A 13,448-nucleotide genomic window follows, 5' to 3' on the forward strand; every position below is an offset into this window, starting at 1 on the left:
TCCTCACTATGAAGCATGCTCTGAATAGGGATATCAGAGGAAGACATACTTGAAGGAATCTGTTGCAGCATAGCTCCTCCATGTGCAGTGTGAAGGCTGGTGGGAATGTGGAGGTGGTTCAGAATTTAGGGAGTTGAAATCCTGGTCTCTTGTATTTTGTGGGAATGTGCAAACCCTGCTGTGCAATCTCTGCAAACTTTGCAGTCTCACATCTCTACCTGTTTTGCCAGCATTTCCCTCTGGATGCCTTTTACCATTACCTGAAACTTAACAGAATTCCTGATCTTTTCCTTTGCACCATTTTCCCTCCCCTACATTTGCTTTCAGTATTGATTATACCACGGTTTGTCGTTTCAGTCAGTCTCATAACCTGGGAGTCATCCCTCTTTCTTGCCCCACATATATAGTGTCTCTATCAAAATTTTATCACTATACAAATCTTGCTCCTACTTCATCTATGACATTTCTAAAATCTGAGCTTTTCTTTCCATCTAGACAGCTAAAACTGTCCCTTCCAGGTCCTCATCTCCCTTCTTCAACGCTGTAACTTCCTCCTTATTGAACTTCATGGCATCTATGTTGTCCCGGTCTCATTCATACATAGCTCACCTGCTAAGATCATCTTCTTTGCCCATGGGTCTGAACACGACTCCTCTATTTTAACCCATTGCTTACTTCTCTTCCATCATATCAGATTCAAACTTCTTATCTTAACCTTCAGTGTTCTTCCCAGCTCTGACACTTGCTACTTATTTATTCTGGTCTCTCTTTCCACATTCTCCCTCATCCTGTTCACTTTGTCAATGATACCAACCTCAGCAACCAACTTCTGTGCTCCTCCCCAAGTTGCCACTTATGCTTGGAAAGCACCTTCCCTCCCCAGATGCTCAGTAACCAATGTCTGATTGCAAGGCTGAGAGACATTTGGGAAAAGTAGATAATTAACACAAAACAAAAAATAGTATGTGTTTATGAAAAAATTTGATTGCCCCTTCCTCCATTGTCTATAGGATGCTTGCTTTAGATTACAAACTCTTTGAGGCAGGAACTACGTCAATCTCTGTGTGCAAGGACGTTTGGGTGTTACCATAATATAAGTATTTAATAATGTCAATAGGAGAATTTTTAAGAAAAACTGGGCGGTGAATCTGGCTCCGAAAAAATGAAATGAGCTATGAAGGAGATGTTGCAAACACTGGATTAAATTGGCTTTGCATTTATAAACTTGGATTAAAAAATAATTCCAACATTTATTGGTAATTTAGCTGCTATTGGATTCTACAGACTCATTCTGGGAATGCAAAAAGGTCGAATTATTTTTGATGAAATCATCAAAAATAATTGAAAAATAATTGGAAACAAAATATGTTTAGAACCTCCCATTTGCATTTTATTTGATTCAGGAATTAAGAGTCCCTAAAGCATAATCAGAACCAATCTCTGCTATGTTAATGATTGCTAAAAGGATAACTGTACAGAACTGAAAGAGTAGTGGAGGTTTATTTATATAAACATTGATCTCATAAAATAATGTTTTTTGGATAGAGGATAAATTGGATAACATTGACAAGATTCTGAATCCATTTCTAAATATCAAAAGAAAATACTGTAGATTTTAGGAAAGAGTTTTTTCACTGCTGAATGTAAACTGCAATTGGACAAAGAAAATACATGTGAATATGTCATGTGTATTTGCTGTGCATTTGAAGATGGAAGGGAAGACTTAATATTATATTTACATAATTTTAGGAGCACATTGGGTTGAATTCATACCCATGCTTTTATACATCATGATTTTTTTTTGTTGGTGTTTTGAAGAGGTGGTTAAATTTCATGCTGTTCACTGTTTGTAAATGATATTCTTGAAAACAATAAAGAAACATTTTTAAAAAGGTGGAGACTGGCAGCTCTGCCCCAATAATGCAACATGCCTTTATGCTAATTTAGAATCTACCAAATAGCTTCAAATCTGAAAGTTTTTCTGTGTTTGAAAAATAATTGTATTTTTGTGTTTTGTTCTTTCTACTTGGAATTGTAATTATACTTTTTAGTAAAAAGATGAAATATATTTTCTGATTTCAGGTGTTGGTCCTTGCACGTGTATCATCACTTACTATCAGTAATCTGTTGAGCTCAGAAAGCCTGCAAAGCATGCCAAGAATAAATGCTGAGCCTTTATCCAGTAATATATATTCTCCATCTGAAAGACTCCTCCTTACCTGGCTGAATACACATTATGAGAAAACCAGAAAAATTGTGTGGAAAGACTGTCAAAAAGGTGAAGCAATACTTTGACTATTCTCCCCTCCCCCCACCCCCCTTAGTACTTTTGCCCCAGTTTCTGTATATCTTAAGGATATTGTGACAGTTTGTCACTGAAAGTACCATACTTTGAATATGTGCCCATAAATATTCCACTTATCGTGCACATACATTCCATTCACTCGAATGGAATCTTTGGCCAGCAGTACTCATTGGAACCACACCTGTGCCATTTGTGCTCCTCAACCTAGGGCAAAAAGGGCAGAGTGGGGAAGCTGTTTGCCTTTGGAACTGGTGTATTTGTCATCAGATCACCCTAGTAGCTCTGCACCTGCATGGATTACAAAACAGCCTAGCAGATCACCAGAGCAGATAGTTCTCATGCGATCAGGAATGATGGATAAAGATTCCATCATCCAGACCTACTTTCACAAGTGTGGTCACAAAATCATAAATCTATTTGCCACAGAGACAAACACAAGGTGTCACACTTTCTGCTCCAGAGGGGCGTAAGTCCCAGTTCTCAATGAGAAACTTGCCTCATCTTGTGGACTCTGGGGACAACGAGTACCTATCTGCCAATCCTCCTTATACCAAGGGTCTTAAAGAAGCTCAGACAAGATGTGGAAGTTCTGATCATGGTAGCACCGTTTTGGCCTAGGCAATTCTAGTCCTCTGATCTGATGAAATTGTCAGTTCAACCACTGGTAACATTACCTGTTTCCAGACATAATTTCTTTCAGTGTGTGTCAATGTGGATCCCACTCTAGGGGCTTGTCTTCACTACCCGCCCAGATCGGCGGGTAGAAACCGATCTCTCGGAGATCGATTTATCGTGTCTCGTCGGGACGCGATAATCGATTCCCCGAATCGACGCGCGTACTCCACCAGCCCAGGTAGGAGTAAGCGCCGTCGACGGGAGAGCCGCGGTGGTCGATTTGCCACCATCCTCACAGCGGGGTAAGTTGGATCAGATACGTCAAATTCAGCTACGCTATTCCCGTAGCTGAATTTGCGTATCCGAAATCGATTCCCCCCCCCCCCGTAGTGTAGACGTAGCCTAAGTGTGCATGCATTCAATGCATACGAGGCCAGGTGTTTGGGGTTTTTTTTTAGTTAGTAGTGTCTGCTGGAACCATGTTCGCAGTCTGTGTCTCCTCGTGCTCCTATAAAAGGGCATAAAGGGTGGAGTGGCCCTCCTTCCATGCCTTCTTACTGCCAGTGGCAGCAAGTCATAATCTAGCAGTGTACTACCAGTGGCTAGAACCCTAACAAGCTTTTTCCTCAAAAAAGCCCCTCTGAAAGTCTTTAAAATTTCTTTCAGTGCTTAACTTGCATCCAAAATCCTCAAACTGGATTGAAATACATCAAAAGACCCCCTGAACCAATGTTCACCCCTCCCCTCCAATACAGAGCCCCTTGTACAACATGGTGGAATTCAGTACTGCAGATCATGACAAACAATATGTCAGCAATGCATTACATCAGCAAATAGGGTGGCATACGCTCATCCTGGTTATGTCAGGCAGCCATCGAACTCTGCGAATGGTGCCAACTGTATTCGGTAACCCTGCTGGCCTTTCACCTCCCAGGAATAAACAAGAGTATGTCAGACTTACTAAGCAAGAATCTGATATCCAACCTTACGTGGTCATTATGAGACGCCATGTTGCACCCTATCTTCCAGGTGTGGGGGAACCTGGCGATAGACCATTTGAATTAGCAGAGACTGCCAGTTGCAAGATTTTCTGTTCCAGGGGCAGCATGAACCTGAAATCCCTAATGATGCATTCCTCCTCCTGTGGTCTAAGAGCCTCCTCTGTGCATTCCCTCTGGTTCTGGTGATTCCCCAGGATAATACAAATTAGATGTGACAGACACCGTGATCTTGATAACCCCATATTAGCTGAGACAGTTCTGGCTCTCAGACCTTCTCCAATTGTCCAGTGAACCTCCCATCTATCTCCCTGTCTGTATGGACATAGTATCTGGCCTTGATTCTGAAACACTGCCTCTATAACCCCACTTGCTACATCTGATGGCCTGGATTAACAATATTAGCAGTGTTTAGGAAGGCATCCACCGTAAAAACCTGTGCTGCAAAATTTGAAATAATTTTCTGTGTGGGCAGCCCAGGACAATGTGGACCCAGTTGAGGCTCCAATACCAAGGTTCTAGACTACATACTATCTCTGAAGGAAAAAGTCCTAGCATTTAGTTTCCTGAAAGTCCATTTAGCTGCAATCTCTGCATATCATGCTCTGATTTTCACAATCACTCTTCTCACACTCCATAGTGACAAGATTTCTCAAGGACTTTTGCGCTCATGACTCCCTGTCAGAGACCCAGCTTCTTCTTGAGAACTCAACATCATCATCTTTCTGTGGATGATGTTACCTCATGGAACCCCTATTTGAGCCTCTGTGGCTTATTTGAATGTACTGATCTCTGAAATTTGTAGGGCAGCTACTTGGGAATCATTATATACATTTTAAAGGCATTATTCCCTTGTTGAGGCATCTAAGTCAGATGCCCGCTTTGGCAGAGCTGTCTTAATTATTTAAGTAAACTCTGAGCCCTGGCACTGGAATCGGGGTCCCCCTCACTTTTTAACAAAAGAAATGTAAGTGCAGAATTCATGTCCCCTGTAGATTCCCCCTGTCCTCCCCGCAAATAATAGATTCTGCTGGGGAGATGCTGCAATTACACTTTTCGCCCACCAGGGGCTGCTGTGGCACCAGAAGAGAGGGAAGCTGTCTCACTGCTGGAGCAGCCAGCCTCAAAGAGGGAGGGGGCACTTTGGCCTTGGCCCTCCCCCCGCCCCCACTTCTACAAAGGTTCTGGCACACTTGCCTGAGCATCCACCTCCAGGACTGCTTGTGAGTCACTAGAAGTAAAATACATATGGACAAACACTTGAAGACGAGAGAAGAGTTACTTACCCTACAGTAACTGTGGTTCTTTGAGATGTGTTCTCATATATAATCCCCAATCAACCCCCCTTTTTTGCTACTACAGAATCTAGTTAACACCTAGATTTCTTATTGGTGAAGGATCTAAGGGGTAGTTGGTCTCCACTTTGCTCTTTATGCCCTCAGTTGTGGGGGGTGTGAGGGCACAGAATCCGTCTCAGTGGACGCTGCTGGCCAAAAGATTCTGATCTCCAGCGCATGGGGTGCATTGCAAACCCGAAGCGGAATACTTGTGAACAACACATATTGAAGAACCACAGTTGCAGTAGGGTAAGTAACTATTCTTTTTGCCTCCTGGCAATACTTTGTAGCTTAGTATAATAAATTTTGTAAAAAATGAATTAGTACAATTTATCTTCAATTCTAAAGCAGGATTAAACCATTATTTAGTTTTAAAGCTTTTTACAATAGGTTTAGAGTTGGCACTCAAAAATGATGACAAGTTTAATTAGGTAATCGGATACTCAGAAATAAAATGTTTGTATTAAATCATAATGGGGCAGATGGCTCAGTAGGTTAATGTGCTCATTTGTGAAGAGTTGGTTTCAGATTTGGCCATAGATAGTGACAGTGAGTTTCATGGTCTCTGTCTGGTTCCTTATAGACACTTGTATACCACAAAATCCCCTCACAATTTAACATAATTAGTATTTTTCTGCTTTCGGAGAAGTCTCAGACTGGAATAGCAGGAGTGATTGTGTGTGTGTGTGTGTGTGTGTATATAAATACATTTTATTATATACATATACACATATATGTATATATATGTATGTATATATAAAATGTATTTTCTATGTGGAAGTTTACATGGTGACTGCTTTCACTATACCTGCTTCTAGCCAGTTTTTTCAATTCATGGTTTTTATGGGTCATCTCAACAAAATAATAAAATTGGTTAATATAACGTGTTGCCTGTGTAACCTTAATTTTGCCCCTTATTTGTATGCAATATGATACAATCTTTAATTATATGATCACATACTATTCTTTACACAGGACATCTACATTATTCAGTGCACAGGATGGATGGTGCTTATTTCATGAGGAGCTTCTAAAATATTTTGTTTTTCAGCTTATTATTCAGTGTGTGGCTCTAGGACTTCCTTATTACACTATTATTCACACCCTACTCTGAAGACAGAATTATTGATTTCCTCGTGGGCTTTTCTGTAGTGCTCATCATTGCACTATCTGAGTGCTTCACAAATATTAATTAATCAATTTCTACAACACCTCTGAGATGAGGTGGCAGTGGTATTCTAATTTTACAGATGGGGAACTGACAGAGAGATTAAGGTAAAAAGTATCCACTAATTTTGGGTGCCCAAATTGAGATGCCTTGGGCCTGATTTTTCAGAGTAATGAGCAGTACAATAGCCCTACCAAGTCCTGCATTTTGGATGATTTTGTTAATTGTGTTTTTTTTTTTTTTTTTTTTTTAATTCTCATCCACCTCTTTTTTTTTTTTTTTTTTTTTTTGGTGGGCTGGTGGTCTATATTAGATCCTTACCATGATTTTACCTTTGGTTTTTTACCACTATTATCCTTAACCCAGAGACTTTCAACAGGTCTGTCTCCCACTTCTATCTCAACCTCAGTGCCCTTGTATACATCTTTGATATCCATGGCAACACCTCCTCCTTTTTTCCCTGCCTGTCCTTCCTGTACAAGCAGTACCCTTCTGTACCAATATTCCAGTTGGGAATTATCCCATCAAGTTTCTGTGATGCATTATGCCATATTTGTGATTATTCACTAGTATTTCTAGTTCTTCTTGTTTATTCCCCATACTTCCTGCATTAGTACACAGACATCTAAGATGTTTATCAGATTTCCCCTCTATATTCCCTCTTGTCTCTCCTTTGTCCATGTTGCATATCCCATGTTCCCCCAAGATTCCAACCCTTCACCTAGGTGTTCATGTTTAGGTCTTACCTATGGGCTTTTGTTTCCTGCCCCCCTTAAACCTAGTTTAAAGCCCACCTCAGCAGGTTAGCGAGTCTGTATCGAAAGATACTCTTCCTCTTCCTTGGAAGGTTTATAAAGAGGAGGGTGATAAATTGTTCTCCTTAACCATTGACAGGACAAGATGTAATGGGCTGCAATTGAAGTAAGGGAAATTTAGGTTGGACATTAGGAAAACTATCCTGACTGTGAGGGTAGTTAAGCACTGGAACGAATTATCTAAGGAGGTTGTGGACTCTCCGTCATTGGAGGTTTTAAAGAACAGGTTAGACAAACAGCTGTCAGGGATAGTCTAGATAACACGTAGTCCTGCCTCAGTGCAGGAGATGACCCATTGAGGTCCCTTCCAGTCCAACACTTTTATGATTCTATGATCTGATGGCAGAATCCTCTGATTTGGGTTTCACCAGATCGATACCTGATACTCTGTCTGAAGAAGATGAGGCGATAGCTCCATTTTTTGAACAAGAGTATTTTGATACAAACCACAATCTTCATTGTCACCAAGCCTTGACAACCTCTAAACAGGTATTTTTACTGACTCTTTGAGGACACCGTACCTGTCCCACCTTTTGGAAGACACCTATTGCTCTTTTATAGTGCTTGGAATGACACAACAGTGAATAAGGGGTGCTCAGCACTATAAAGGAGGGATATGTTATCCAGTTCACCTCCCTCCCTTTCTCCAGCCCACCTTCCCCATCTCTTTTCAGGGAACCATCTGTGAGACTGTATTGCTTCAATAAGTACAGTCTGTTTTGGAATTGGAAGTAATAGAAGAGGTGGCTTGTCATTACAGAGGGAAGGGATTCTATTCCTGTTGCTTCCTAATCCCCCCAAAGTCAGATAGTTTGTCCCATTTTTTGACCAAGTTGTACTGCTTTATCAAGAAAATCAAGTTCAAGATAGTTACCGTTGCTTCCATTATCCCTTTCCTGGAGAATGGTATGCTGCCCTTGATTTGTAGGACTCATAGATCCATGTGGCAATACAACTATGCCCCAGGAAGTACCTTCACTTCATAGCAGGAGACACACACTCCCAATTTATGGTGCTCCCCTTTGGCCTGTTGTCAGCCCCAAGGGTCTTGATAAAACACATGGTGGTGATAGCGGACCACCTGTGTCACCTAGGTGTCCAAATTTTCCCTTGCCTTGACGATTGGCTGTTGTGCAGAGCCTCAAGCATCCAAATCCATATCCGCATCCTTGAAATCAGATAGCAGTTCTTTCATCTGGCCCTGAAACTGAATTTAGGCAAAACAAAGTTACAGTTGATGCAGCATATAATATTCATAGGAGCAGACCTCGACACTGTAATTGTGATGTCCTATCTTCCTTTGAACAGGATTCAGTTCTTAATTACTCTCTCTGAAAGCTTGAAGTCCAACCCAACAACAGTCCCTTCCTGCCTACAACAACTGGGTCACCTGGCCTCATGCAAATACATAAGTCCGCATGTCAGACTTCACCTTTGCCGTCTTCAGGCCTGGTTCCGTTCAATATATCATCCATCCAGGCATCTTCTGGACATGCTGGTTTGCATACCTGCATGAATGCTTCAGTCCCTGGACTTAGCCCTTCCAGAATCAACTATGAATCTCTGGTTACAGATGCATCTACCAAAGGCTTGGGGGGCCTACCTTGCTCGACTTTGTGTGCAAGCTCTGTGGTCACCCCAGGAGGTCTCTCTGCACGTAAATGTGCTGAAGCTCTGTGTTGTTCATTGGGCCTGTGAGTCATTTATATCTACCATTAGGAGCCAGGAAGGTGCAAGTCCTTACAGACAACACCCAGTGGTTTAGTCATAAATCTCAAGGTACGGGAATGCCCTCTCCACCCCAAACACCTAGCTTGAAAGTGATGGGGGGCAGTCCTTGCTATCTGCCTTAGGCTATCATGGGACTCCCTGACCATCCATGGGGAGTTGCAAGTTCCAGCATGGTACTCCGCTGCTGTGATGGGTGTGCAGGGCAGGGGTTACCAGAATAGATTCTTTCTGGGTATGGGCAATGAGGGTGGATGTCTGGTGGGAATACAGTGATTGGCAGCAGAACAGGAGGTGGCTAACACTGATGGACTGTTGGGTTTCAAAGTATTGATTGGCTGCCTAATTTGGCACAGAGAATTTATTGGCTGTTCTCTTTGACTAGTAGTGGTTGGCTACATAATGTTACCTAATATTGGGAGGTGGTGATTGGCTCCCTGAGGATGTTTAACTGACGTGATCATTGTTACTCACTGTTACCCCACTTCAGGGCCACTTTGTGCATGGTGATTGGTGTGTAAGTGCTAGACTGGATTTGTCACTTCCCATTTAGGCTGACAACTGGGAGTAGGAGTCTGCATGTAGAGCATCTTGGTCCCTCCCGCTCCCTTAGCTGGGCTGTGATTGGGTGAGTTTGGGTGGGCCCTCCCCTCCGCTCCCCTCCCCATCCTTGGTAACCCCCAACTCACTGCCTCATCCCAGCAATGGACATCCTGCTGCTGCCTCCCTCTGATCGCCCCTCAACTTCCTTCCACCCTATCTCTGTGATTTTTAGCTTGCCTATTTTGTATGTTATGACTTCACTACAACATAGTACCAGAATGGTATTCTGGCACGTTCCGGCTCAAAGCCCCCGCTGTCCATTGCAGTGTTTTATCTCAGCAAGGGTCAATATTGACTCAGCTATGTCAGGAGGCTATCCATCTGTGGAACCTATGCATAAGGAACAAAGTTTCCCTGAGAATTTTCCACCTTCCAAGAGTGAGGAAACCATTGCAGATTCCCTCAGCAGGGATTTAGTGGAGTGGTCAATCAAAAAGGACATCCTCCTCCAGATCTTCCATCAATGGGGATACCCAAAAATAGACTTGCTCACTACCAACCTGAACAACAAATGCAAAAGATTTTGCTTCAGGCCAGAGTCTGGGTTCCTTAACAGATGCATATCTCCTTCTATGGACCAATCATCTGCTGTATGCGTTTTCTCCAGTTCTCCTCATCCCAACAGTACTCAAGAAGCTGAAAACAGATAAAGCAACATTAATCTTAGCAGCACCAGCCTGGCCAAGATGGTACTGGTTCACAGACCTACACCAGCTTTCAATCAGGCCACCAGTTGAACATGACCTATCTTGGAACCAGGGCAGGTCTCTACATCCCAACCTCTGATCTATCCATCTCACTGCATAGATGATGCCTGGTTAAATGCTCATGAAAAAATTGTGCTCCGGAGATGTCCAAACTGTCTTACTGAGCAGCAGGAAAGATTCCACTAGAGCAACATACACAGCTAAGTGGAAGGAATTTTCATAGACTCATAGACTTTAAGATCAGAAGGGACCATTATGATCATCTAGTCCGACCTCCTGCACAACGCAGGCCACAGAATCTCACCCACCCACTCCTGTAACAAACCCCTAACCTATGTCTGAGTTATTGAAGTCCTCAAATCGTGGTTTAAAGACTTCAAGGTGCAGAGAATCCTCCAGCAAGTGACCTGTGCCCCACGCTGCAGAGGAAGGCGAACCCCCCCCCCCCCCCCCCCGGGCCTCTGCCAATCTGCCCTGGAGGAAAATTTCTTCCCGACCCCAAATATGGCGATCAGCTAAACCCTGAGCATGTGGGCAAGACTCACCAGCCAGCACCCAGGAAAGAATTCTCTGTAGTAACTCAGATCACACCCCATCTAACATCCCATCACAGACCATTGGGCATATTTACCGCTAATAATCAAAGATCAATTAATTGACAAAATTAGGCTATCCCATCATACCATCCCCATTCCATCTGGGCTTGATCTCATTTTTTTATCACCCTATTGCTTGGACATTAGTCATATACTGGATTATTTATTACATTTGAAGTCATCCAGCCTTTCAGTTAGCTCTGTGAGCGTTTACTGTGCTTCCTGTCTGCAGTTAATCCACCAGTAGAGGGGGTTTCTGTTTTTTCTCTCACCCTCTGGTGTCCAGATTTCTGAAAGGTCTAGTCAATGACTATCTTCTGGTATCTGACCCAGTGCCATCATGGATATTGGTTCTGTCAAGGTTAATGGGGGGCCCCTTTAAGCCCCTGGCAACAACGTTGCTATCTCTATCTGTGAAAACTACATTTCTGGTGGCAATTACTTCTGCGAGAAGAGTTTTGGAGCTACAGGCTCTGCTAGCTGATGCTCCCTGTGCAGTTTTCTACAAAGACCAGGTTTCTTTCAGGTTCCACCTTAAGTTCATGCCAAAGGTAGTGTTACCCAGGGCCGTCCTTACCCATACACAAAGTACGCAGCTGCGTAGGGCACCAGGAAATTTGGGGCACCACATTTCCTGGTGCCCTGTGCAACTGCGTGCTGCTCCAGCTCTTGCTCCGCCTCTTCCCCAAAGCCTCCGCCCTGCCTTTTCCTGCCCCTGCTCCGCCCCCACTCCCCTGAGGACTGCTGTAGGGGTTGGGGGGGCCTGCATTCACTGTGTGGTTAGTGGAGCGACCTGGCCCCAGCCTGCTCCGCTCCCCTGGCTCCCAGCTGCACCGCCTGTGAGTGCTGGGGGACGGTTCCCACCTACCCCCCAACCCCTCCCTGCAGAGGCCTAGGTCCAGCCCCTCCCCCCTGGAGGCCTGGGGGCTGCATAGGGCACCAAAATGTCTAGGGACGGCCCTGGTGTTACCCGAACTATTTAGGGCCCCTTCCCTGGGTCCAGTGGTCCTCTACTGGTTAGCGGGACCTTTTCAGAGTGAATGAGCCTTTACACATTAATACCCTTAACCTGTATTTATTAGCAGGTAATCAACAGAATACACACACCAAGCATTCCAATGCTCAGTACTCCCAATAAAACAGATGAACTTCTCCGGATGGCTAGTCAGGATTGGATCATCTGGGGCTCTGACTTCTGCATGGTATGGTTGTGCAGGGTATCAGAAGTCTAGCAGCTTGATCTTGATCTAATTGTGACCCAGAGTTAGGTCCAACAAACTTCTCTTCTGACTCTCACTATATAGTTAAAATGAGAGTCCTTCTTATCTATACCATAACCAATTATTTCACTCAACCCGTAACTATACAATAATTCTAACCAATCATTTAACATAAAACATCACTATACAGGGGTTCCTACGTCTAGTGCCTGCCTACTTACCTTTTTGTGTTTTTCAAAGTTTGTTAAAACATGTCAAGATCTGCTTATCTTTATGACTTGGTGGTGGGATACACTCTCAGGGTAGAAAGGCGTAATCAGCGGTAGAATGTGACTCCCCGCTCCTCCAAAATACACACTAACTAATTTCTCAAAATAATCGCTAATGGGCTAAAACAATTTCCCTAGCAACAGCAAAAATCTCATAATTTCTACTTATCAGCAAAAGCAACTTCTAACAAGAAACTCACATAGACATGCAGTAAGAAACTTGCAGAAACAATGTTAGCTTGTCCATACTCCCTTCCATTCCCATGAATCTGTGATTTTACTATATCTATCCCTGTTAGAACAACATACCAGCTGCAGCATTACTATCTGCCAAAGCCAAATTTTCCTGACTCTCTGGTTTTCTTGTTTTCAACTTATGATGGCTGAATATACAAAATGGCTGTTGTCAATTCCAGGTCTTTTGCAACAGTGGTATCAGCTTTTCACCTGAATCAATCTATTTAGCTTCTAGTGTGTTTTCCGAAACCTCATTCTCCAAAACTGAAGAAAGCTGTCTCACGTTGGATGTCTGCAGAACATTGTCGTTCCATCTTGTTCGCCCTCAGAGACTCTCCCAGGCTCTTTGTAGCTTAATATGAGAGAGTCAAAGGCCACCCAGTGACAGTTCAACATCTCTCACACTGGTTTTCTGACTGTATTAACATTTATGATCTTGCGAAAGTCTCTCCTCCACTGAAATAAAGGCTCAGTCCACTTTCTCAGCCTTTTTGAGCAATGTTCCATAACAGATGCCTGCAAAGCAGCAACGTGGCTATCTGTACATGCTTTTCCAGACGTGCCATCATTTAGCCTCTTGGGACAATGCCAACTTGGGCAAGTTGGTATTGCAGTCTCTGTTCAGATAATCTGACATCCCACCACTTAAGAGGGAACTGCTACAGAGTCACCAGCAGTGGAATGTATATGGGTACAATGACTTAAAGGAGCAAAAATGGTTACTTACCTATAGTAACTTGTTCTTTGAGATGTGTTGTGCACATATACATTCCATGGCCCTCCCACCTTCCCCTCTGCTTCAGTCAATAATTTTACAAGTGGTGAGAAGGATGTGATAACCACTTTTATG

At 43.2% G+C, this 13,448-nt stretch overlaps 1 protein-coding gene across 1 annotated transcript in view; it reads left to right on the top strand.

Moving 5' to 3' along the window:
• CFAP47 (cilia and flagella associated protein 47) overlaps positions 1–13,448 on the top strand; it is a 704,026-nt gene that overhangs the window by 200,785 nt on the left and 489,793 nt on the right. The window contains exon 33 of the mRNA XM_065423211.1: positions 2,083–2,278. Within this exon, the coding sequence (XP_065279283.1) occupies positions 2,083–2,278 (196 nt within the window). The remainder of the gene's footprint in view (positions 1–2,082; positions 2,279–13,448) is intronic.

Source organism: Emys orbicularis, chromosome 1 (assembly GCF_028017835.1).
Source record: "Emys orbicularis isolate rEmyOrb1 chromosome 1, rEmyOrb1.hap1, whole genome shotgun sequence".
NCBI classification, from domain to species: Eukaryota; Metazoa; Chordata; order Testudines; family Emydidae; genus Emys; species Emys orbicularis.